The sequence below is a fragment of the Gopherus flavomarginatus genome, chromosome 4 (genome assembly GCF_025201925.1).
Source record: "Gopherus flavomarginatus isolate rGopFla2 chromosome 4, rGopFla2.mat.asm, whole genome shotgun sequence".
NCBI lineage: Eukaryota > Metazoa > Chordata > Testudines > Testudinidae > Gopherus > Gopherus flavomarginatus.
The window spans coordinates 179000255-179027636 of record NC_066620.1 but is presented as its reverse complement, the minus strand read 5'-3'; the positions used below and the strand labels follow the sequence as shown (position 1 = coordinate 179027636).

The 27382-nt window shown below is 40.6% G+C and overlaps 2 protein-coding genes across 5 annotated transcripts in view; both read left to right on the top strand.

Annotated features, from left to right (window-relative positions):
- The window catches only part of ALKAL2 (ALK and LTK ligand 2), a 485537-nt gene that overhangs the window by 121732 nt on the left and 336423 nt on the right, over positions 1 to 27382 (top strand). The window lies entirely within an intron of this gene.
- The window catches only part of SH3YL1 (SH3 and SYLF domain containing 1), a 115260-nt gene that overhangs the window by 62645 nt on the left and 25233 nt on the right, over positions 1 to 27382 (top strand). For all 3 annotated transcript variants that reach the window (XM_050950921.1, XM_050950919.1, XM_050950920.1), the window contains 5 exons: positions 7888 to 8000; positions 16661 to 16789; positions 21164 to 21326; positions 22193 to 22235; positions 23104 to 23160. In XM_050950921.1, coding sequence (XP_050806878.1) covers positions 7888 to 8000; positions 16661 to 16789; positions 21164 to 21326; positions 22193 to 22235; positions 23104 to 23160 — 505 coding nt within the window. The remainder of the gene's footprint in view (positions 1 to 7887; positions 8001 to 16660; positions 16790 to 21163; positions 21327 to 22192; positions 22236 to 23103; positions 23161 to 27382) is intronic.

The following is a 27382-nucleotide window of genomic DNA, read 5'->3' as shown; positions in this document are numbered from 1 at the left end:
TCATCCAGCAGTTCATTCTGCCTTCTCTGCCTTGAGCACTTGAGAAACTTGGAAAAGTTTCTCCCAACCCCACCATCAGTCAAGTCCTTAACCTGATGGATGACCAGAGATGTCAAATGAATGGCTGCTTAACAAACTCACTCCATTTAGAGGTACCAGTGGATGCCAGCCTACTAGAGTACAGAACCCATATTTCCACGAAATCTTCCATGGAGCTTCTTAACCAGGAACAGAGATGCACAGCAACATTTCTGGAGCTAAGGGCAGTCTTTCTGGCACTAAAGCTATGTACTCTGATTTGTTATAAAGCAGATTTGTAACATTTTGAAATATGATGAAATTGCCATTTAGGACCCAGACCCAGTAAAGGACCCCTCCACCACTTTTCCTAAAAAAAAAAATTTAATTTTCTTAGCTTTGCTTATTAAACTGTTTGCCTTTTACTTTTTTCAGTCTGAATTATCCTGTCAGAACCAGGCCTTGGTTTTAGACAAGTTTTCTTTTTCTATAATGCTTCTTACTGATATTACTTAGAAAAAAATTACAGGAGGATTCATAGATTCCCAGGCCAAAGAGACCATTGTGATCATCTTGTACGACATCCTGTATAACTCTGGCCATAGAACTTCCCCAAATAATTCCTAGAGCACATCTTTTAGAAAAAAAGTCCTATCTTGATTTAAAATTTGTTAGTATGGGAGAATCTATCATGACCCTGGGTAAATTATTCCAGTGGTTAATTATTCTAATTCTTAAAAACTTACACCTTATTTTCAGGCTGAATTTGTCTAGGTTCAACTTCCTTCCACTGGATCATGTTATACCTTTTTCTGCCAGATGGAAAAGCCTTTTGTTAAATATTTGTTCCCTGTGTAGGAACTTATGAACTGCGATCAAGTCACTTCTTTGTAAACTAAAGAGATTGAGCTCCTTGAGGCTGTCACTATAAAGCAGGTTTTCTAATCCTTTAATGATTCTTGTGGCTCTTTTCTGACCCCTCTCCAATTTTCTACCATCTTCAATTGTGAGCACCAGAACAGCACACGATATAACAGCAGTGGTTGCCCCAGTGCTAAATATATCAGTAAAATAACCTTTCTACTTCTACTTGAGCTTCCCCTGTTTATGAATGTAAGAATCACATTAGCTCCTTTGGCCACTGCATCATACTGGGAGCTCGTATTCAACTGATTATCCATCACAACCCACAATCTTTTTCAGAGTCACTGCTTCCCAAGATAGAGTCCCCTATCATGTAAATATGACCTACATTCTTTGTTCCTAGATTCATACATTTTTATTTAGCTATATTAAACTGAGTATTATCTGCTTGTGCCCAATTTACCAAGCAGTCCAGATCTCTTTGTATCAATGATCTGTCCTCTTCATTTTTTACTACTCCCCCAGTTTTTCTGTCTGTAACCGTGTCTTTGTGGATCACAACTGAGAATACGAAATTCAGGACAAACTGCTGAGAAATAGGGCAGAAACACCCCAAAATGCTGTGGTCATTCTTCCTTAAGATATACCAAGCCAGCAAAAAAAGTAAACGTCTGTTTCACCATACTGACTAACAAGAAGTCAGAAAAGCCAGTTTTCTTAGGCATTCCAGTCCTCGTATCCCCACCAAAAACACTAGGCTAAGAGATCAGTGGTTCTTTAAAACCTGTTTCATCAAATAAAAGGTTCTTCTGATCTCAAAGGACCAGCCACACACCCAGATCAATATATAACTCAGATCTTACCTAAAAATCACGCTAATGCCAATCCTTTAGTATCTAAAATCTAAAGATTTATTTATAAAAAGAAAGGAAAAAATGAGAATTAAAATTGGTTAAAGGAATCAAATACATGCAACAATTGCAAAGTTCTTGGATCAGGATTGTAGCAGATAAGGAATAAATTGCTGGTTTAAGTCAAGTCTCTGGTTGGTTCCAAATCATTGGAAGGTCCTCGATCCCTTGGTTAGAATGCTCCCATTAGTATAAGTCCATAGTCCAGAGGCTGGAGCAGAGAAGAAGCTTGAGCAGGAAAGAGGCAAAATGGAGGTGTTTTCAGGGCCTTTTATAGCTTTTGCCATGTGGAGGGAAACCCACTGTTTCAAACAAAGCCCTCAGCACAGCCAGTGGAAAATCACATGTGACAAGATAGTATTTGGAGTCACATGGGCAAGTCACATGACCATGCATGATTCTTCTTAGGGTATGTCTACACTACGGGATTATTCCGATTTTACAGAAACCGGTTTTTTAAAACAGATTGTATAAAGTCGAGTGCACGCGGTCACACTAAGCATATTAATTCGGCAGTGTGCGTCCATGTACCGAGACTAGCATCGATTTCTAGAGCGTTGCACTATGAGTAGCTATCCTGTAGCTATCCCATAGTTCCCACAGTCTCCCCCACCCTTGGAATTCTGGGTTGAGATCCCAGTGCCTGATGGGGCAAAAAACATTGTTGCGGGTGGTTCTGGTTACAGCCTCACCCCTCCCTCTGTGAAAGCAGCAGCAGCCAACTGTTTTGCGCCTTTTTTCCTGGGTGAACTGTGCAAACGCCATAGCACAGCAAGCATGGACCCTGCTGAGCTCAAGACAGCAATGATGGACATTTTAAAGACCTCACGCATTCTCGTGCAGTCAATGCTGAACCGGGACTTGCAAAGCCAGGCGAGGAGGAGGCGACTACGGCAGTGCGGCAACGAGAGTGATGAGGACATGGACACAGAATTCTCTCAAACCACGGGCCCCTACGCTTTGGAGATCCTGCTGGTAATAGGGCAGGTTCTAGCCATTGAATGCTGATTTTGGGCCCGGGAAACAAACACAGACTGGTGGGACCGGATAGTGTCGCAGATGTGGAACAATTCCCAGTGGCTGCAAAACTTTCGCATGCCTAAGGGCACTTTCATGGAACTTTGTGACTTGCTTTCCCCTGCCCTGAAGCACCAGAATACAAAGATGAGAGCAACCCTCACAGTTGAGAAGCAAGTGGCAATAGCCCTCTGGAAGCTTGCAATGCCAGACAGCTTCTGGTCAGTCGGGAATCAGTTTGGAGTGGGCAAATCTACTGTGGGGGCTGCTGTGATGCAAGTAGTCAAAGCAATCACTAAGCTGCTGCTACGAAAGGTTGTGACTCTGGGAAATGTGCAGGTCATAGTGGATGGCTTTGCTACAATGGAATTCCCTAACTGTGGGAGGGCGATAGATGGAACCCATATCCCTATCTTGGCACTGGAGCACCAGGGCACCCAGTACATAAATGCAAGGGGTACTTTTCCATGGTGCTGCAAGCACTGGTGGATCACAAGGGACGTTTCACCAACATCCACGTGGGATGGCTGGGAAGGGTTCATGATGCTCGTGTCTTCAGGAACACTACTCTGTTTAAACGGCTGCAGCAAGGGAATTACTTCCCAGACCAGAAAATAACAGTTGGGGATGTTGAAATGCTGTCGTTATCCTGGGGGACCCAGCCTACCCCTTGATGCCATGGCTCATGAAGCCATACACAGGCAGCCTGGACAGTAGTCAGGAGCTGTTCAATTACAGGCTGAGCAAGTGCAGAATGGTGGTAGAATGTGCATTTGGCCATTTAAAGGTGCGCTGGTGCACATTGCTGATTCTTTCAGACCTCAGCCAAACCAATGTCCCCATTGTTATTGCTGCTTGCTGTGTGCTCCACAATCTCTGTGAGAGTAAGAGGGAGGTGGGAGGCTGATGCAAATCACCTGGCCGCTGATTACATACAGCCAGACACCAGGGCGATTAAAAGAGCACACCAGGAAGCGGTGCGCATTAGAGAAGCTTTGAAAACCAGTTTCATCACTGTCCAGGGTACAGTGTGACTGTTGGGTTTGTTTCTCCTTGATGAAACCCCTCCCCCCTTGATTGACTCATTCCCTGTAAGCCACCCCCCCCCCCCTCGATCACAGCTTGCTTTCTAAGGAAATAAAGTCACTCTCATTTAAAAATCATGTATTCTTTATTACTTAATTATAAAAGGAGGGAGAGAACTGACTAGGTAGCCCGGGTGGGGTTTGGGAGGATAATAGTAGGGAAGGAAAAGGTCACTAAAAAAGTTTCATAATAATGAGAGCCTATTGGTTGGGCTGTCCACTGGGGTGGAGTGGGTGGGTGCACGGAGTCTACCCCCACGAGTTCTTACTCGTCTGGTGGGTGAGGAGGCTTAAGGAACATGGTGAGGGGGGAGGGTGGTTATACAGGGACTGCAGCGGCACTCTGTGATCCTGCTGCCATTCCTGAAGCTCCACCATACGCCGCAGCATGTCAGTTTGATCTCGCAGCAGCCCCAGAGTTGCATCCCGCCACCGCTGATCTTCCTGCCGCCACCTCTCATCTCAAGCGTCCCTCCTGTCCTCACGTTCGTCCCTCCTGTCCTCACGTTCGTCCCTCCTGTCCTCACGTTCGTCCCTCCTGTCCTCACGTTCGTCCCTCCTGTCCTCACGTTCGTCCCTCCTGTCCTCACGTTCGTCCCTCCTGTCCTCACGGTCACTGGCATCTTTCCTGTACTTTGTTACCATGTCCTTCCACTCATTCAGATGAGCTCTTTCATTGCGGGTCACTTCCATGATTTCCGAAAACATTTCTTCTCGCGTCTTTTTTTTCTGCTGCCTTATCTGAGATAGCCTTCAGGACGGAGTAGGGAGGCTTGAAAAATTTGCAGCTGCATGAGGGAGGGAGAAAAGGGAGAGAAGTATTTAAAAAGATACATTTTAGAGAACAATGGTCATACTCTTTCACGGTGAACAACACTATTTACCTTACATAGCACGTGTGTTTTCACTACAAGGTCGCATTTTGCATCTTAATATTGAGTGCCTGCTGCTTTGGTGTTACAGATCACAGACGCAGGTCTGGGCAGCAGAATTCGGCTTGCATGCGGCCATGGAAAGCCATTGTCTTTCGTCTACTGCAGCCTTCATCTATTCAGCGCCCTCCTTTCCCAAATAGCAAGCAAAGCCTGTTGAGTGCTGCTTCTTTCCTGTAAACGTGCAGCAGCAGAAACCACCTTGTGGCTGGTATCATGGAAGATCACTGCTAAACACCCCCCTTTCACCGCCCCCCAATCGCGTGGCTGGTAGCAGAAAAGATCCCTGCTAGCCAAATGAGCGCCCCTCCCCCTTCACCCCACTTGGCTACCTGCAGGGAAGGATTTCTTTTAGGCCACAGGCAAACAGCCCAGTAGGAATGGCCATCTCTGTCCTCTTACTTAAATTCCTGAATTTCAACAAGGTTACCATGAACAATATCACTCTCCTGAGGATAACACAGCGAAATAAAGAATGGATGTTGCTTGAATGCCAGCAATCACCAGGATCATACGCAGCTAGGCTTTGTCATGCAATGATACCAGATTACTTGCTACATGCATGGCGTGGTCAAGTGTCCTACCATGGAGGACGGAATAAAGCAGCGCTGCCCAGAAACCTTCTGCAAAGGCTTTTGGAGTACCTCCAGGACAGCTTCATGGAGATGTCTCTGGAGGATTTCCGCTCCATCCCCAGACATGTTAACAGACTTTTACAGTAACTGTACTGGCTGCGAATGCATTCCAAGTCCTCAGGGCAAATTAATCATTAAAAAACACTTGCTTTTAAACCATGTCTTGTATTTACAAGGTACACGCACCAGAGGTCCCTTCCATGGCTTCATTATCTGGGATTGTTGCTTGGGAGGAGGGCTGGGAGGGTAATTCTGTCAGGGTGAGAAAAAACTCCTGGCTGTTGGGGAGAACGGAGTGCTGTGTGCTCTCTACAAGCTCGTCCTCCTCTTCCTCCTCATCTTCCCCATCCGCAGAATCCTCAGCCATGGCTGCGATTACCACCCCCACGTCGGAATCCACGGACAGGGGTGGGGTAGTGGTGGTGGACCCCCCTAGAATTGCATGCAGCTCAGCATAGAAGCGTCATATTTTTGGCCCTGCCCCGGACTTTCCATTTGCTTCTTTGGTTTTCTGGTAGGCTTGTCTGAGCTCCTTAACTTTCACATAGCACTGCACTGAGTCTCCGGTGTGGCCTCTCTCCATCATGGCCTTGGAAATTTTTTCAAATGTTTTTTCATTTCGTCTTTTGGAATGGAGTTCTGTTAGCACGGAATCCTCTCCCCATATAGCAATCAGATCCAGTACCTCCCATGCAGTCCATGCTGGAGCTCTTTTTTGATTCTCAGGAGACTGCATTGTTACCTGTGCTGATGAGCTCTGCGTGGTCACCTGTGCTGGTGAGCGCTCCACACTGGCCAAACAGGAAATGAAATTCAAAAGTTCGCGGGGCTTTTCCTATCTACCTAGCCACTGCATCCGAGTTCAGATTGCTTTCCAGAGTGGTTACAATGGTGCACTGTGGGATACTGCCCGGAGGCCAATACCATCGATTTGCAGCCACACTAACCCTAATCCGACATGGCAATACCGATTTCAGCGCTACTCCTCTCATCGGGGAGGAATACAAAAACCAGTTTAAAGAGCCCTTTATATCGTTATAAAGGGCCTCGTGTGGACGAGTGCAGGGTTAAATCGGTTTAACGCTGCTAAATTCGGTTTAAATGCGTAGTGTAGACCAGGCCTTAGTCACAGTAGAAGTCATTACCTATACCTCAAACATCACATTCACAGGAAAGTCCATTCAGGGTAGATAGGGATCTTCCATTGTGAGTTAAATGCTCTTTGATTAGCTACTTAATTTGAATAGTCCCTTCGAGATGTGCAGGCTAAATACCTTGTGGGCGTTACCCCAGGAACAAACATTTGAAATCCAGGTGTAGAGCCAATACTCTGAACTTCAAATACAAGAATGATAAATGCATACAAATAGCATAATCATTTTCAGCAAATCATAACATTTCCATAGACACCTTACTTGACAATCTTTGTACAAGATTTGTTGCAAATATATGAGTGGTTGCAACAGTAATCTATATGGTCATATTTTAATCAAATAATGTCACAGTGTCATCTGAAAACTTTATCAGTGATGATTTTAGGTTTTCTTCCAGGTTATTGATAATATTGTTAAGTAGCATAGAACCTAGGATTGATCCCTGTGGGACCCCACTAGAAACACACCACCTTGATACTGATTCCTTGTTTACCATTACATTATGAGACCTATCAGTTAGGCAGCATTTAATCCATTAATGTGTGTCATGTTAACTTCGTATTGTTCTAATTTTTAATCATAATGTTGTGCAGTGCCTAGTCAAATGTCTTTCAGAAGTCTAAATATATTTTATGAACATTATTATCTGTATCTACCAAACTTGTAATCTCAACCAAAAAAGATATCAAGTTTGTTTGAATGGAACTATTTATCATAGACCTATGTTGAGTGGCATTAATTATAGTTCCTTCTTTTAATTCTTTATTAATCGAGTCTTGTATCAGCTGCTCCATTATCTTTCCTGTGATCAGTGTCAAACTGGTGTAACATTTAGTTGGCAAAGCATCATAACTGGGCATTGCTGTAGCCAGAAAATGGGTTTCCATTGATAATGGGAAACTGTAATCATAGGTATTTTCCTCAATGACTTTTTTTCTTTTTCCTGTTGCTTCCATCTTTCAGGACAGCTGAATGGTAGACAAAGAGGAAAGAGAGAGAACAGCAACAACAACAAACCCTCTAGCTGCATCCTTGGCCGTGTTACCACAATACTTAAATGATCAAGAGTAATAAAAATGCTCAGTTTCTTAGTCTAATTTTTCACTGGGAGGATATCTTGAAGTTGGCTAACTCCAGAAAATGGTTTATATACTCCCATGTTTTTGCTGATCTACAGATTTGCATGTTTGTGTTCTTTCCTTCCTGAGAGAGATGAACTTTCAAATATTTGTTTCAAGTAGCAAATATAGTTGTTTTTACTTGATTTCTAGGTGTCAGATTTAGTAATAATACTGAACCATGAAAGAGCAGTTGAAGCTTTTGCAAAAGGTGGCAATCTTACACTTGGAGGAAACTTTACAGTGGCAATTGGGCCTTTGGGGAGGTGAGTAGCATTAAAATATAAAATTCAAGTAACATGTTTTAAATGTACGTATTAACAAAAAAGTACTTCCATAATCCTATTTAAAATATATTTGTAAATTTTATTTAGTTTATTCTAACAAACTGCTCAGTAATTTTGTGGAAAACCTATCGTTCATTTGGCCAGTGTTGTCTTCATAGTATTATGCCACTTTAATTGGATACAGATTGTGCGGTCTCAGTCAGGTCTTGTCCTTCTTTCAACCAGGCCTACAAAAAGCAATGGGAAAGAGGAAGCCTAATAGAAGTTCAGTCTAGCTTAGATAGAGACTGTTTGTAGGTGGAAAGAAGAATTCATTGCCTCTTTCTGTGTATGATTGAGAGAGATGAAATCAGCTAGGTTCAGAAAGGCCCTAGATTTGAATATCTGGGAACTAATATAGGAAGTTCTTAGTGGAGGGCCCTGAGTTCTATGATTAGATTACCTTGTTGGTCTATCAGACCCCAAGTTTGTTAGCCTTGGGCCAGTTTAAGACTACTCTTTTTCATTCAATCTTTTGCTTGAAAGAAATGACCGTGGGGAACATTCTAACTTTTATTCTGGTGTGGTCATTCGTTTGGGTCGACCAATGTTTGACTGTTTTAAAGTAGTCAAAAAAATTCTGTCAAACCCATTTTTTGACAGAAAATTGGGTATTGATTAAATGATTTTTGTGAAAAGAGTCTGCTTTCCACAGATTTTTGGTCAAAAAACCAAATAACCACAAACTGAAGAAAAAAAATTGGGGCCAAACTAAAAAACTTTGATTCAGTTATGCTTTGCTGCCTCGTGGAAGTTGTAGTTCTGTTGCGTCAAGTCCCCATTCTCCTCTTTGGGCCAGGTTCCACAGCTAGATGTCATTACTCATAATGCACCACAGCCTTGAGACTCCCATGATGCACCACCCCCAAAGAGGGGAGAGAGTGGTGCATCATGAGAGCTGGAGTCCAGCCAGGGAGTCCAACCTATAGAAGAGAATGAGAGTATAAGGCACTTGAACTACAGCTCCCATGAGACACCACTGCGGCATTTCCACATAATTTTTTTTTTGTTTTCACTCAAATATTTCACAAAAAAGTCAGTTTTTTCCAGGGGAAAAAACATTTTCTGACCTTTTTTAAATATCTCTATGCAGAGGTTGTATGACACACATTTCAGTATGAAATTAATACATAATACAGTGTTCCTGGAGCTGTACTGGCATGAAGTGATGATGCTGATACAAAAAGATTTATTATAGCAAGTCATTGTATACAGTAAGTTGTATTTTTAAAATCAGATGTATTTTATTTTGCAGTATAAGAGTGAAAAGAATTTACCAAAGGGAAAGGATAGTAGAATTTTTGGGGGATCTATTACAGAGCACTTTTCATAATGCAAATAAACATTTTAAGTGTCTTTTTAAACAACATCACATTTTTTATTCCAAATATTAAACAAGACTCTCTTCCTAACATACTAGAGGTTAATCTGGGGAATATTTTGCCATTTCCTGGTTTGATTTTGTTATTTCCTTGTTGGTTTACTGGATTTACCAATTAATATTAATCATAAATATGTGCTGTAACATGTTATATTTTCCCCATGGCTAGCTTGTTAAATCAGAATGCAATTCATATTTTGATAACAGATGAGGGTTATTTTTTTTGTGGTTATAAATGTCAGACTGTAATTTAATTTAAAGACTAACTTTATATTTTGCCAGCTTCTACCTCTTCATTCTGAAGTCTTCTTACTTCTGAGCTACCTAGTAACTCCAAGGAATGTACAAACACAAGTCTTGGGGTTGTAGCAGTGGTTGCATACCAAGATTTCATGCAAAACTAAGTTTCTGCATGTAATTTATTCTTTCCTTTACCTGAGGAGCTAGATAGGGTGCCATTCCATCCCTTTACCAGAAGTACTCTTAATATGTATAGTAACACATAGCATTCAATCTCCTACTTATTATTTTACATTGCTTAGAGATGTATTAGGTACTGCCCCAGATAGCTTGGATTATTTATGCATATGCTGTGCTAAAGGAGCAATAGCACAATGCTTGGGGTTTGGATAGAGGAGAAAAGACTAGGGTCACAGGAAAAAGCATATGTGGTTATTCAGGAAAGGCATGTGTACACATGGCTGACTGAATAACTTCTTATGTAGGTTTAATAAATATTAATATCAAAGAAATATTTTGCAACAAGAAAAAATATCTTGGTACACTGACTTTTTGTGGGCATCTATATTGGAGACCAAAGCGAGACCTCCTTTTGAAGTCTAGCATTACAACTTTTCACTTCTGACATTTAAGAGTAGTGCGCTTAGGTGCAGTAAAAGCTTAGAACTCTTGCTTTGCCCTTGGTTCTGCCGTATGCTTAGAAGCATTCCATATGTGATAACTGACTACACCCTGGACTTGGTCATACCCCGGTTTTGGCCAGTTATAGGTTATGGCACAGAATCTGGCAGGGCAGTTTTCTTTAAAAATAAATAAATCTGATACTCTTCTTCTGAACATAATAGCAGAAGTCAGTTTTAAGGAAGTATTTCAATGAGGAGACTTAGTAGACCAGCTCAGGAAGAGCTGTTCCATTTGAGAGGACAGCATTAGAAAAATATGAAAATGATTGTGGGTGAGACAAACAGGATATCAAGACAGAATGTGAAGAGGTAAATAGTGGTGTCCTCCAGGGGTCTGTACTAGGAGTCTGTATTAGGATCAATGCTGTTCAACATATTGATAAATGATCTGGGAAAGTGGCAAATTTTGCAAAGTTACTCAGACTAGTTAAGTACAAAATAGACTGTCATGAGTTACAAAGGGACCTTACAACACTGGGTGACTGGGCAACAAAATGGCAGATAAAATTTGACATTGATAAATGCAAAGTAATGTGCACTGAAAAACGTAATCCCAACTGTACATACAAAATGATGGGTTCTAAATCACCTGTTCCCACTCAAGAAAGAGATCCTGGAGTCACTATAGATTGTTCTCTGAAAATATCCACTCAGTGTGCAGTGGCAGTAAAAATTAACAAAATGTTAGGAACCATTAAGAAAGGGATAGATAATCAGACAAAAAATATAATAATGCCTCTATATAAATTCATGATATACCCACCTCTTGAATACTGCATGCAGATGTCGTCGCCTCATCTCAAAAAAGATATATTGGAATTGGAAAAGGTGCAGAGAAGGGCATCAAAAATGTTTAGGGGTATGGAACAGCTTCTATTTGAGCAGAAATTAGAAGGACTCAGACTTTTCAGCTTGGAAAAGAAATCACTAAGGGGGGGTCATGATAAACATATATAAAATATTGACTGGTGTGGAGAAAGTGAATAAGGAAATGTTATTTACTTCTTCACATAACACAAGAACTAGGGGTCACCAAATGAAATTAGTAGGTAGGAGGTTTAAAACAAACAAAAGGAAGTGCTTCTTCACACAATACTGCCAACTTGTGGAACTCTTTGCCAGGGGATGTTGTGAAGGCCAAAACTATAACAGTTCGAAAAAGAACTAGATAAGTCCATGGAGGATAGGTCCATCAATAGATGTTAGCCTGGATGGGCAGAGATGCAACACCATGCTCTGAGTGTCTCTAGCTTCTGTTTGCCAGAAGCTGGGAGTGGTTAGCAAGGGATTTTGTTTTTTTCTGTGTGTTTCTAAAATGTATTTGTGTTTCCAAGGGTTTTTAACACAAGTCTCATGATATTTGCTGTGGGGTGGGGCTGGCTGGAATCATAAAGTTCCTGCTCCAGCAATCGTACATATGTGAGAATTTTGCTCTTCATTTTAAAGACTAAATAGCTCTCATGGTTGCAAAGAAAAGCCTGAAATCATGAACTTTGAGGGCTTAAAAACCTGAAGGCAAATAAAAAGACCCCAAAATCATAACTTGTTGGAAGCTGTGAGCTTCAAAGTAAGGTTTGAAAGCTAGAAGCCTCTGTTAATTGGCTGAGTCTTAGTTAGTGGGCGGGGCTATCAACAAGGCCAGGGCTTTATAAAGCAGTGCGCAAGTGACCAGGGAGCTTTGCGAGCAGGGGTGGCTAACAGGGAGTTTCGCAAGGGAGTTTGGAAGAGGAGTGGGAAGGGGGCAAGGTTCACTTGCTGTTCTTTAAAATCTATAAACTAAACTACATTCAAAACTTCCTGATTTAAACTAAACCCTTTCAGTAACTAGGTAGCTGCAGGAGACAATGCAGGCAGAAGCCCAGCAGCAGAGTGGGGGCTATCCAGTTTATTGTGCTGAGTGCAGCGTGTATGATTACCTGCCCTGTGGGTGGTTGACGTATGTGTGCATTCGGTGCAAGGTGCTCCTGGCCCTAGAGACTATGGGCTTTGGAGGCCAGGGTGGTGGAACTGGAGGAGCTAAGAGAGGCAGAGAGGTATGTTGATGAGGCTTTCCAGTACATTGTAGAATTGTCCCACCTCTGGTCAGACAGCCCCTGCACTGTTGAGGAGGATGAAAGGCCCAGGGAAGCAGAGCAGTCAACAGGAGCAGAGGGAAACCTTCCCATAGTTGAGACCCTCCTTCTGTACTGTACCTCGCACTCAGGTTACCTCTCCTGGGGAGGGAACTCCAGTCACTAGGAAAAGGCAGGTGTTAGTAATGGGAGAGTCAATCATTAGAAACATAGGTAGCTGGGTTTGTGATAACTGGAAGAACCGTATGGTGACTCGCCTGCCTGGTGCAAAGATTGCGGATCTCTCGAGGCATCCGGATAGACTTATGTGTACTGCTGGGGAGGAGCCAGTGGTCGTGGTACATGTAGGTACCAATGACATAGGGAAGGATAGGAGAGATGTCCTGGAGGCCAAATTTAGGCTACTAAGGAAGAGACTGAAATGCAGGACCTCTGTGGTGGCATTCTCAGAAATGCTCCCAGTTCCATGCTCAGGACTAGGTAGGCAGGCAGAGCTTCAGAGTCTCAGTGTGTGGATGAGACGATGGTGTAGAGAGGAGGGGTTTAGATTCATTAGGAACTGGGGAAACTTTTGGGATAGGGGGAACCTATACAGGAGAGATGGGTTCCATCTAAACCAAAGTGGAACCAGACTGCTGGCACTAAACATTAAAAAGGTTGCAGAGCAGTTTTTAAACCAAGAGATGAGGGAAAGCCAACTACTGCAGAGGAGCATGTGGATTGGACAGAGGCTTCTCTTAGAGGAGAGTCTTTTGATAGAGATTCTCTAGGTTATAGTCAGGAGCAGAGGATGGAAGAAGATAATGTAAGGGCCAGGTCAGATGAGAAACATTCACATAAAGAATCGGACACATCAGAAAAGGGCAGACACATAAACAATGACAAGTTTTTAAGTGCTTGTACACAAATGCTAGAAGTCTAAATATTAAGATGGGCGAACTACAGTGCCTTGCGATAAAGGAGGATATTGTTATAGTAGGCATCAAAGAAACCTGGTGGAGTGAGGACAATCAATGGGACACAATCATTCCAGGGTACAAAATATATCGGAAGGACAGAACAGGTCATGTGGGGAAGGGTGGAGAGTGGCACTATTTGTGAAAGAAAATGTGGATTCGCTTAAGATTTTTACTTCATTTGAATCTACATGTTCCATAGAATCTCTGTGGATAGAAATTTCATGCTCTAATAAAAATATAATATTAGGGATCTATTATCAACCACCTGACCAGGACAGGGATAGTGACAATGAAATGCTAAGGGAAATTAGAGAGGCTATCAAAATTAAGAACTCTATAATAGTGGAGGAGCTGGTCCAAGCGGTAACGGTAACAGGACTGCTTGGAAATAGTGACCATAATATAATAACATTTAACATCCCTGTGGTGGGAAGAACATCTCAACAGCCCAACACTGTGGCATTTAATTTCAAAAAGGGGAACTATGCAAAAAATGAGGAGGTTAGTTAAACACAAATTAAAAGGTACAGTGACTAAAGTGAAATCCCTGCAAGCTGCATGGACGCTTTTTAAAGACACCATAACAGACACCCAACTTAAATGAATACCCCAAATTAGGAAACACAGTAAAAGAACTGAAAAAGAGCCACCGTGGCTTAACAACCATGTAAAAGAAGCACTGAGAGATAAAAATGTCATCTTTTAAACAGTGGAAGTCAAATCCTAGTGGGGTAAATAGAAAGGAGCATAAACACTGCCAAATTAAGTGTAAAAATGTAATAAGAAAAGCCAAAGAGGAGTTTGAAGAACGGCTAGCCAAAAACTCCAAAGGTAATAACAAAATGTTTTTTAAGTACGTCAGAAGCAAGAAGCCTGCTAAACAACCAGTGGGGCCCCTTGATGATCGAGATACAAAAGGAGTGTTTAAAGACAATAAAGTCATTGCAGAGAAACTAAATGGATTCTTTGCTTCAGTCTTCATGGGTGAGGATGTTAGGGAGATTCCCAAACCTAAGCCGGCTTTTGTAGGTGACAAATCTGAGGAGCTGTCACAGATTGCAGTGTCACTAAAGGAGGTTTTGGAATTAATTGATAAACTTAACGTTAACAAGTCAGTGGGACTAGATGGCGTTCACCTAGGAGTTCTGAAAGAACTCAAATGTAAAGTTGCGGAACTATTAACTAAGGTTTGCAACCTGTCCTTTAAATCGGCTTCTGTACCCAATGACTGGAAGATAACTAATGTAACGCCAATAGTTTAAAAGGGCTGTAGAGGTTATCCTAGCAATTACAGACCGGTAAGTATAACGTCAGTACCGGGCAAATTAGTTGAAACAATAGTAAAGAATAAAATTGTCAGACACATAGAAGAACATAAATTGTTAGGCAAAAGTCAACATGGTTTCTGTAGAGGGAAATCATGTCTTACTAATCTATTAGAGTTCTTTGAAGGGATCAATCATCAAACTTGTGGACAAGGGGGATCCAGTGGACATAGTATACTTAGATTTCCAGAAAGCTTTTGACAAGGTCCCTTACCAAAGGCTCTTATGTAAATTAAGTTGTCATGGGATAAAAAGGAAGGTCCTTTCATGGACTGAGAACTGGTTAAAAGACAGGGAACAAAGGGTAGGAATTAATGGTAAATTCGCAGAATGGAGAGGGGTAGCTAGTGGTGTTCCCTAAGGGTCAGTCCTAGGACCAGTCCTATTCAACTTATTCATAAATGATCTGGAGAAAGGGGTAAACAGTGAGGTGGCAAAGTTTGTAGATGATATTAAACTGCTCAAGATAGTTAAGACCAAAGCCAACTATGAAGAACTTCAAAAAGATCTCACAAAACTAAGTGATTGGGTAACAAAATGTCAAATGAAATTTAATGTGGATAAATGTAAAGTAATGCACTTTGGGAAAAATAACCCCAACTATACATACAATATGATGGGGGCTAATTTAGCTACAACGAATCAGGAAAAAGATCTTGGATAGTGCTCTGAAGACATCCACACAGTGTGCAGAGGCAGTCAGAAAAGCAAACAGGATGTTAGGAATTATTAAAAAGAGGATAGCGAATAAGAAGGAGAATATATTATTGCCCTTATATAAATCCATGGTACGCTCACATCTTGAATACTGCATACAGATGTGGTCTCCTCATCTCAAAAAAGATATACTAGCACTAGAAAAGATTCGGAGAAGGGCAACTAAAATGATTAGGGGTTTGGAATGGGTCCCATATGAGGAGAGATTAAAGAGGCTAGGGCTTTTCAGCTTGGAAAAAAGGAGACTAAGGGGGGATATGATAGAGGTATGTAAAATCGTGAGTGATGTGGAGAAAGTTGCTAAGGAAAAGTTATTTACTTATTCTCATAATACAAGAACTAGGGGCACCAAATGAAATTAATGGGCAGCAGGTTTAAAACAAATGAAAGGAAGTTGTTCTTCACAGAACAACTTGTGGAACTCCTTACCTGAGGAGGTTGTGAAGGCTAGGACTATAACAGCATTGAAAAGAGAACTGGATAAATTCATGGAGGTTAAGTCCGTTAATGGCTATTAGCCAGGATGAGTAAGGAATGGTGTCCCTCCCCTCTGTTTGTCAGAGGGTGGAGGTGGATGGCAGGAGAGAGATCACTTGATCATTACCTGTTAGGTTCAGTCCCTTTGGGGCACCTAGCGTTGGCCACTGTCGGTAGGCCGGATACTGGGCTAGATGGACCTTTGGTCTGACCCAGTACAGCCGTTCTTATGTTCTTATAGAAATAATAGGATTGATCAGAGGGAAAAGGAAAAGATAGACATGGAGTAAAGGCTATTTATAATCTATAGGTAAAAAATACTTAAATTATAGGTGAACACATGGCTGCAGCTTAAATCTGCAAATCTATATTTTTAAAAGGAAAATGGCCATCTTTCTGTACAACTTTATCACATTTCCAAACTGGGTCTTTATTTTGTTGTCTGAGTGACTGAATAATTTAATTACGGTATTATTTCCCTACACATGGTACTTCTCACCTGTAGTGCACTTTTACTTTTTACTCGCTCTCAAAATCCAGATGTGGAAAATAAGCAAGGAATGCATTTGTTCAGTTGTAGCAAAAAGAGAAGCCAAGTAATCGGACAGTAAGTAATGCAGATTGTCAGAAATAATTTGATCACCGTGCCAGCGAATTGTAAAATTTAGAATGAGCAATTGTCAATTGCTGTTAATGTTACAATAGCATGTTGATAAGAACTATGCAAACTTTTTTCTTTTTTGCAGAAATTTAGAAGGTGATGTTGCCGTACGAAGCTCAGCTGCTGTCTATACATACTGCAAATCACGAGGGTTGTTTGCAGGGGTATCTTTAGAAGGAACATGTTTAATTGAAAGGAAAGAAACTAATCGCAAGTAAGTCTGGTTCAAAATCATAGAATCATAGAGTTAGAAGGGCCCGCAAGGGGCATCTAGTCTAACTGCCTGCCATAATGGGGGATTTGTTGTGTCTAAATCGTCCAAGACAAATGACTATCCAGCCTCCTTGTGAAAACCTCCAGTGAAGAAGCTTCCATAACCTCCCTGGGCAGTCCTGTTCTATTGTCCTACTGTTTTTAAGTTAGGAAGTATTTCCTGAAATTTAATCTGTATTGTTCATGTGTGTTTCTTCCATATTTTGTGCTCTATCATCCAGTGGGTTATACTGGAATTTTAGTGGGATGGATCTTCAGGAAAATATTCAAAATAAATCTTTGTAGAATCGATATGCTCTGATGTACTACTTTTGGTTGTGTTGTGTTCACAACCAGTGCCCTAATTTATAAACCAATCAGGGTAAGGTAATTCATTGTTCAGATGCACTTCTACCCCGATATAACATCACCCAATGTAACACGAATTCAAATATAACGCAGTAAAGCAGTGCTCCGGGGGCGGGGCTGCGCACTCCAGCGGATCAAAGCAAGTTCAATATAATGCGGTTTCACCTATAACATGGTAAGATTTTTTGGCTCCTGAGGACAGTGTTATAGCGGGATAGAGGTGTACTTAAAATGTCTCTGTATTTACAGGGTTAATAGGTGAATATTTGATGTATATTGGTATAGTGAAGTGGTGGGCAACCTGCTGCCTGCAGGCCACATGCAGCCCATCAAAGTAATCTGATTGTGCTGGCCTGCCACTTCCCGCAGCTGCATGGGACCATGCCTACCAACAGTCAATATCAGGAAAATGCCTTGCTGCCTGCAATCAGATTACCCTGATGCGCTGCAGGTTGCCCAACCCTGGTATCGTGGAACAAATTCTTTCCTTGGAATGATTTCAGTAGAAATTGCAGGTGATTATCCAAAGCAGAATTCGGCCCATGGTATCTCCAAAAGCATTAATGGTGGAATTCGAGTTTTTGAACTTCTGAGGTATTAGATTTGGCAGGGAATGGCAGATATCTGATTCAATGTCCTTTTAAAAAATAAATCAGGGATTATGGTTTAGAACCTCACTAAAGATGTTCAAGAGCTGCTGCTTCTTTGTTTTGTTTTGTTTTGTTTTGTTTTGTTTTGGTTTTGTTTTGTTTTGTTTTGTTTTGTTTTGTTTTGTTTTGTTTTGTTTTGTTTTGTTTTGTTTTACCCATAGCTATCAAAACTGTCAGAATGGATAGGAGATTTAGGTCCAGTTTTCTGAATCGTAAAATTATTTTCCATTCTGGTGCCATTGTTGTAAACATACACATACTAGATTTCTTTAACTTTATTGTCAGTTCCTTTCTAAGATGATAGCAATATTGTAAAATCAAAATTATACATAGATAATATGATAAAAGTAAAATCTTTCCTAAAGACTTTATTTTTCATCCCTCCTCCCAAGAAAAGTATACATTTACTTTAACACATGGTTCCAAAGATACACTAAAATGCAAAGAAATTAGGTTTTCCATGCTGTATTCTGACAGGTTTGAAATCTTGTTTGAATCAGACCATTTGGTTGAAAATTACGTTAAAATCAAACCAGTCTGAATTGGAGACCATTAAAATTTGTAATTGAATGTCTCCTTTTTCTAAAAATCTCCCATCCTAGTATTGCTGTTTATAAGAGTAAAGGTTTTTAAAAATCCCAAATGTATTGTACCAATTTTCAGCTGAGCAGTAGCAAAGGCATTAATTCATATTTATTAAAAGCTTGGTTTTGACAGGCCCTTATGTGAGTACATGCAGAAGATATGAGGGGAGGCATGAAAGCAGGTTCTGCCCTTGTACACCCGAGGCAAGGCCAGAAAGCAAGGTGCACATACAGCAGGGAGGAGAACAGGTTAGGGACATGTCTCCCTTTGGAACAGGCAGACCATGCTAGTGGGTGGGTCCTAAAGGTTCGTGTACCCTGTAAACTAGGCCACTCAAGGAGTCTGAGTCTGTGAATTAGGCCACTCAGTGATTAGCTAATTGTACGTTCTTAGAAACAAATAACACATCCACTGAAATGTTTATGGCATATTTGTGAAAACGGATACTGTTGAACATTACCAAGAGTCCAGTTTCCCTTCTTGCTCTAACGTGAAAGGATTCTTTAAATAAATTAAAAAATCTGTAATCACAATATAGCAAGAGTTTTAGCAAGTTGGTACCACCTGTTTTCTATGTATCAGAGGGGTAGCCGTGTTAGTCTGGATCTGTAAAATCAGCAAAGAATCCTGTGGCACCTTATAGACTAATAGAGGTTTTGGAGCATGAGCTTTCGTAGGTGAATACCTACTTCGTCAGAGGCATGTAGTGGAAATTTCCAGGGGCAGGTATATATATATGCAAGCAAGCTAGAGGTAATGAGGTTAGTTCAGTCAGAGAGGATGAGGCCCTGTTCTAGCAGTTGAGGTGTGAAAACCAAGGGAGGAGAAACTGGTTTTGTAGTTGGCAAGCCATTCACAGTCTTTGTTTAATCCTGAGCTGATGGTGTCAAATTTGCAGATGAACTGAAGCTCAGCAGTTTCTCTTTGAAGTCTGGTCCTGAAGTTTTTTTGCTGCAGGATGGCCACCTTAAGGTCTGCTATAGTGTGGCCAGGGAGGTTAAAGTGTTCTCCTACAGGTTTTTGTATATTGCCATTCCTAATATCTGATTTGTATCCATTTATCCTTTTCCGTAGAGACTGTCCAGTTTGGCCGATGTACATAGCAGAAGGGCATTGTTGGCATATGATGGCATATATTACATTGGTGGACGTGCAGGTGAATGAACCGGTGGTGGTGTGGCTGATCTGGTTAGGTCCTGTGATGGTGTCGCTGGTGTAGATATGTGGGCAGAGTTGGCATTGAGGTTTGTTGCATGGATTGGTTCCTGAGCTAGAGTTACTATGGTGTGGTGTGCAGTTACTGGTGAGAATGTTTCAGGTTGGCAGGTTGTCTGTGAGCGAAGACTGGCCTGCCACCCAAGGCCTATGAAAGTGTGGGATCATTGTCCAGGATGGGTTGTAGATCCCTGATGATTCCAGGACTCCACTGGCCATCACATACAGTCCCCAGCTAAAACCCCTCCAACGCATCATCAGGGATCTACAACCCATCCTGGACAATGACCCCACACTTTCCCAGGCCTTGGGTGGCAGGCCAGTCCTCGCCCACAGACAACCTGCCAACCTGAAACATATTCTCACCAGTAACTGCACACCACACCATAGTAACTCTAGCTCAGGAACCAATCCATGCAACAAACCTCGATGCCAACTCTGCCCACATATCTACATCAGCGACACCATCATAGGACCTAACCAGATGAGCCACACCATCACCGGTTCATTCACCTGCACGTCCACCAATGTAATATATGCCAGCAATGCCCCTCTGCTATGTACATCGGCCAAACTGGACAGTCTCTACGGAAAAGGATAAATGGACACAAATCAGATATTAGGAATGGCAATATACAAAAACCTGTAGGAGAACACTTTAACCTCCCTGGCCACACTATAGCAGACCTTAAGGTGGCCATCCTGCAGCAAAAAACTTCAGGACCAGACTTCAAAGAGAAACTGCTGAGCTTCAGTTCATCTGCAAATTTGACACCATCAGCTCAGGATTAAGCAAAGACTGTGAATGGCTTGCCAACTACAGAACCAGTTTCTCCTCCCTTGGTTTTCACACCTCAACTGCTAGAGCAGGGCCTCATCCTCCATGATTGAACTAACCTCATTATCTCTAGCTTGCTTGAATATATATACCTGCCCCTGGAAATTTCCACTACATGACTCTGATGAAGTAGGTATTCACCTACGAAAGCTCATGCTTCAAAACCTCTGTTAGTCTACAAGGTGCCACAGGATTCTTTGCTGCTGTTTTCTATGGTTACCCAGAGTTATTGTGGTTGATATTAAAAAGGCCACATTAAAAGCCGTTCAAGCTATAATTGTTTTCTGTGAAACCACTGTTCTCTTTTCTTGTTTAATCCTGACTTGCAATGCAGCAGGTGATCCTGCGGCTGAGACTCACAAAAAATCCTGATGTTCCATTTTTTGCACACCTCCAGGCTTTTCTGTAGAAAATGAGCTGTAGCAAAATATTGGTGAAAATTAAGCTGAAGTAATAATAAAGGGAAACAAGTCTGTTCCCCGTACTTTATCGTTCTCAATTTATGTTGAGCATAGAACTACTTCTGCCATTCCTTCGTGGGTAATCAGTTTAAGAAATCAAGTAAATGTTATTTATACAACGTGTTGAAATGGTGCAGTACATAGTCTTTTAAACTGTAGGTTAAGCTAGAAGCATAGCCGAGATGATGATTAAAGCAACTGATTTTTTTTTGTGCTAGATTTTATGGTCGAGATATTCGAGCTAGTGCCATTTTATTTGGTGATGTACCTCATCTTACCGAATCAGAAGATCTGCATGAAATTCTGGATTCCTTTACTGAACAATATGAAAATGAGGAGCAGAAAAACAATGCAAGGAAAGCAACAAGGGAACAAAGGAAGGTTTGCACACATTTTTTTTTCCATATTGGCTCTCTCTGTTGCGAAATCCTTTCATCTACAATTGGACCTAATCGTAATAATGCTGTGTGGATGGCACTCACATTGAAGTCATTGGATCTGTTGAGTGCTAACTGATGGAAGGGTGTCTTTTTGGGGGGAGTATACTGTATTCACGCAAGTGCACTGTTCAGTATTGCCATGGGAACCTCCATCACAGAAGAACATTACTATTACCTTAAGTTTTGCATACTCTAGTCTAACAATATAATTCTTCATTATATTGTTTCCAAGAAGACAACCAGCTTAGAGAGACATATCTGTATTTGACGCACTACAATCAGAGAAGTTTATTCAAAATACTCTTTTCAGCTGCAGCTTGATTTTCAAGAAAAATGTTCATTCTTAAGAATATTTGGAACAAACTGGGGTTTTTAGTTGTTTATCTGCTCCTTCTGTTTCCCTTAAAAAATTACAACTCTTGGATTGGGCCATCATATTTAATCACTGAAAAGACGCTGAGAATTATGTGACAAGACATTATCAATGTCTAGGCAACATTATCTCTCTAGACATAAGAGCTGATGCTACTGAGAGAGACTGCAATATGTATAATTTATTTTCCACCTTTGTGTTAAAACATCAAGCAGTAAAATTTTTCATTTTCGCATATAACTTTTTGGTGAATTATTGTGTGGCTATATCTAAATCCGTCTTTGGTTTTACAATTTGAAATGTAATGACATTAAGAGGCAATATCTGATGGGTGCTTCTTAATTTCTTCTGGATTATCCCCAGGCCTTCAATTATATTAACCTGTACTTGCTAGTGAGGTGTGATTTTGCTATTGTTTACATTATTTATTTTAGGCTAATGATCCACCTGTTAAACCATCGTCAAGGCCACAGTCACGTAAGCCACCTGAGTGTGCTGCATCGGCAGGTATGAAGATGTTTTGATATATGTGAAAGAAGACTGTTAGAAATACTATGAGTATGATGTTTTTATGCTATTCAATCCCCTTTTCTTGTGTGAGCTGGTAACTTCTCTATAACAGCTTGATTTGTCAAAAAGTGGAAGTATTTTGGGATAGATTCATGAACGATAATGGGTGAAGTTTTTATGGTTTTTAACTTCTAATTTACTTTTATCTAGTTTCTAAAGGCAACTAAATGCTTACTAAACAGACACTACAAAATGGCTGGTTGTATTATTACTACATATTGTAGATGACAGCTGAATATAGAAATTAGTGCCAGTTTTACAGTCATGTATGTAATAGCTCAGAAGGGATGTTAAAGTTAATTGGGTACATAATAGTCCACTTTATATGATGGAATTTTTTCCTGTTTAAGGGGAATGTTTTCTTGTAAAAACTGCTAACTTTTAGGAGGAAGTTAATCTCTTCTGGTCTGGGTCCAATGGGCTGCCTCTTTTCATCATCCTCTTCAAATAGGTAGATGAATCTTTCACTAGGATAGTGTTTTAATTCCTTACTCTATTTTAGTCTTCCTTCTGCCACACAGCAAGTAGGATATGTGACACTCCTGCTGATATTTTTTTTCCCTGCAGCTCCTTTCCTATTCTATTGGGAAAGACATGAATTAAGATTTCCATCCCTCAGTCCTAGTTCAGTAAATAGCTGTTTCTGCTCTCCACCACCACTTCTTGGCTAACTACAATAATTTTGTGAATACTGAACATATATTACAAGAGCAGAAAACAAAGGAAATTGACCTATTGAGATGTTATATAAATTATATAAATTATTTTTCTGCAGCTGTGAAAAATCCACACAAACTTTATCCCGAACTTCCCAATTACCATGCCACTGAGGGTAAGTACTACACTTTGAATTTATTTTGTAAAGGCCACATGCAATGGGTGTGAGACCACATGGGGATATTTTGGAAAACATTATACTTTTGAAAAAAATTCTGTGTTTGTATCACCTTGTCATCTTTATTATCCAGACTTATCCCATGAGTTAAACAAATCAAGATTCCCTTCTGTTTTTTTTATGTTTTAGAAATGTTTTATAAACATCTACTTGTATCTTGTTCCCTGGCTTTATACTCAGACAGCAGGTGAATCTTACCTTCCTTTCTGTCTTCTTGTGGCCTAACTTCTTATATTTCAAAAATCCTTTTTCCCTATTCAATATACATGTCCAATCCTATAAATAGTCAGCCTATATCCGATGATACCACCTTAATGAGGCAAAAGAGATCACTATGACATAACAACCTGTTTCCAAGTCTACCCTCTCTTCTCTGTGCACAAAGTGTAGTGTAAATCCTGTTTTATATAAACAAACACCCACGATAGTCAAATCTGATAACCATCATAAGATTAGTTTGCCATTGCATTTACATCTTTTCATAGGATTATTCAGTGGTTTGAGATTATAAATCTGCTTTTTGGTGTAACACAGAGATCACTTGTGCTGTGGTCTGGACTGTCAGAATTTTTGAGGTCAAAACGAGGGCCTGGCTCATTTTCATGCCTTACTCATTTATGATTCTGTTGAACCCAGCACCACTTGTAGTTTATGGAGTTTGTACTGTCAGAGCTTGGCATCGCAGATCATTAGAACTAATTTTGAAGCCTTTGTTCTGCACCTGGTAAATTCACTTAGAGAATGTGTAAGCCCACATGGCTTTTGTTTCCCCAAGTATGTCTCACCCTTCCAATGGAAAAAGTAAGTCTGTGTGGATCCCTTGTAACCAATTATAAGGTCCACAAACTATTTTGCAAGGCAGTGGAATATAATATTTTCCTCAAATAAATTGGATAGACATTTTGATCTATAAAATACATTACCTGCTTGTCAACCACTAAGTTTTATACAGACAGTGAGTGTTGGTCAGTGCTAGGATCAGACCCAAAACTTTGGCACTGCATAAACTTACACATTGTCTCACATACACACAATGCTTCGCAAAATTAAAATCTTTCACTAAAATGTTTCAGCGTGTTTTCAGTTTAAAAAATGACAAGTAAAAATAACCACAATGATCCAGTTATATTAAAAACAAATTAGTTGTGGTGTTTGCAACATCCACTAAATATGATTTAATTTAACCTCAAAGTCCTGACCAATACCCCAATTATATGTTATTTCATGTGCACAAATCATTAATGAATGAACACGATGCATTTTTAAACACACAAAAAGAGAAAAAAATATTTAATCCTCATTTTAACCACCTTCCTATTCACCTGTACCCTCTTTGTTTGTAGTTTTCTTAAAAGGAAAAGCTATTTCTTGTAATTTCTGAGAGTAATACATATACTTGTTGGGGAAAAGTGTTCAATTTAGGAGATAGGTGTCAGGTTTCATTGGCAATCTCCAGTCCTACTTCTGAAGATCAAACGAGACAAATGCACACAGAGAAAGAGACAGAGGTGGAAAAAAGATAGGAAAATTTAACTTTTTCTGTAATATTTGGTTTCTGGAAACCCACAGAAACATCACACTTTCTCTAACCTTTTTAGAAACATTGGGACTTGACAAACATTTTTCACAGTCAGGCTGCTAAAACAGAATGTTCAGTTCTGCCTCTTCTGAAGGCGAGAGGGAGTTGAGGGTAGGTGATATTTTGTCTTAGGGCATGTCTACGCTGGCAAGTTTCTGTGCTACAAGTTATACCACTTTCATTAAAACGCTGGAATTAAACCACTGTTGCGTGGCCACACTGTGCTCCTTGTGATGCTGGAGCGCATCCACATTAGCAGCTCTTGCAACGGCAAAGGCAGCAATGCATTGTGGTAGCTATCCCACAGTGCAGTTGGCAGCAGGGTGCTTTGGAAAGGGTTTGCAATACCTCAGGGAAGGCACAGTGTCATGTGATGCAGGTTTCCCAATCCCATTGTTTCATGGGCATCCTACTACATTGCCAGCTGTTTTTCAACTGAAGTGTGGTAAGGGAGAGTGTTTGTGTGTCTCCCGCCCTCCATAAAGTGTGTTTTGAGGGACAGAGGATGTATCAGCATGCTGCCTTGTAAGTTCAGTCAGCGGCAGGAACCAACCAGTCCTGAGGCAGGGGGAAGGGAAGGTTTTTAAGATCAAGCTTGACAAAGTCCTGGCTGGGATGATTTAGTTGGAATTGGTCCTGCTTTGAGCAGGGGTTTGGACTAGATGACCTCCTGAGGTCCCTTCCAACCCTGATATTCTATGATTCTGTGATCAGCCCCTGCCTCCTCCCTGGGCTCTCTGCACAGCAGTCTCTCTCTCAGTCACACTCTCAAAAAAAAAAAAAAAAAAAAAAAAAAAAAAAAAAAGATAAAAGTAACAGAAGAGTTGAAACATTTTATACTTCTATTATGTTACATGAAAGAAGAATTTGATTTGTGTTTGAGACATTTTTAATTATCTACTATGGAGACCTTCTGAGTTATCTTGATGAGTAAAGTAATATAACCTGTTTCAAGTCCAAGACAGAATATTAAATTAAAAACCTGTGTCTCTAAACTGATATTGTGATACTTGATTCATATGCAAGCAGAGCAGACTGAGTTTTTATACAGCTCAGTTCTGTCAGGAGTAATTCTTAGATTAATACACTAAAGTGTAAATGGTGTTTCCAAAGGAAGATTTTGAAGGTTATCAGAAATGGGAAATATTACAGAGTTTAGTGCCTGTTTCTTTAAACTGTTGTAAATCACTAGGAATTATTAGTAGTACCATTATTAACTAAATAGGCTGGTATTATCAAAGGAATCTCATGAATTTGGCCATACAACTCTCTTAGGGTCCTTTGAAATTCTTTGTCCTAGCAAATACCATTGTGGTTGGCATAAACCAGTTCTCCATCTACTGGAAAAATCTGAGTTTTAATCTGACTTTTCAAAAAGAAGCTGTGAGTTGTTACCTTTTAGTTTTTAACAAACATGTTCTTCTTGACAAATGTTACATATTGCCTTTTTTGTTTGTTTGTCTTCCTACTTGTTTGCCGTCTTGCAAATAAAAGCACCGATACCTCCTCTCTCATAAAGTAACATGTCTTACTCTACTAAGTAGCTAGGAAACAAAAATGATAGTCAATTGTAACTCATATGATGAGACCGTTAACTTCCTCCTTAGACTGTTTTGGAAGCATTTGTCATAATATGGGAAGTTTGGTGTTTCTGATTCACATCCTCAAATGTTAACACTCTATTCCACCCCATGAGGGTAGAGTACTTTGGAGATAATTGAGATAAGACCAGAAAAGAGATCTTATAGTTGCACATAGGCCAACTGACCAAACATCCATATGTGCCTCCTTGCCCTACTAGAAGCAGAGTTTTGTAGAGAGAGGATTTTTCAGTTTCTTTGTGTTCCAGCTTGACACCCCAACTGTCTTCCTGAGCTTATGAGAGACCTACCACTGTTTCTAATCTTCCTTTACACACTAGCTTTTTTATTACAACTGCACAAACAACATCTGATGGGTTTCTTCTGCTCTCTTAGGGCTTCTCTTAACAGCTAAAAAAATCTGTTTTTAATGCATATGAGCGATCCTGAGCTAAACACATAGTGAAGACAAGGCCACTTTAATTTTACCACCAGCAGTGAAATTCAGGAGGTGTGTATATGGCTGATATTGGAGAAAAGCCAAGAGATAGGACAGGAGAAAGATAATGGGGACAGAAAGAAACACACAAGGGAAAGGATAACAGAGCAGGATTTCACATATATCACGCTGGGGTTCTCGTGCTGGTGATGGTCGAGTGTCCCCACTAGTGCACTGAGGTCTGAAATTTAAGAGGACTGACTCACAAGGAGGGAACTGACCACCAGGGAATGGGATCTGAAGCTGGAGTTGTTTTTAAACTTCTGTGCTCCAACTTAGACTACTTGAGGAGGACTGGCTCTTGCCTTGACAGACTGAAATGATTATTTTCCAAATTATGAAACCATCAGGCAACAGCTGGGATAGGAAAGAAAAGGGAATAATTTCAGAGCCTTTCTCCCCCAAGCTGTGTTAGTCCAGGGAGCTCAAAGATCAACTGGAACAAGGCCAAGGCATAGTAGCCTCATTTTGGCTCTGTCTGTTGTGATCCTCAAAGTTAAG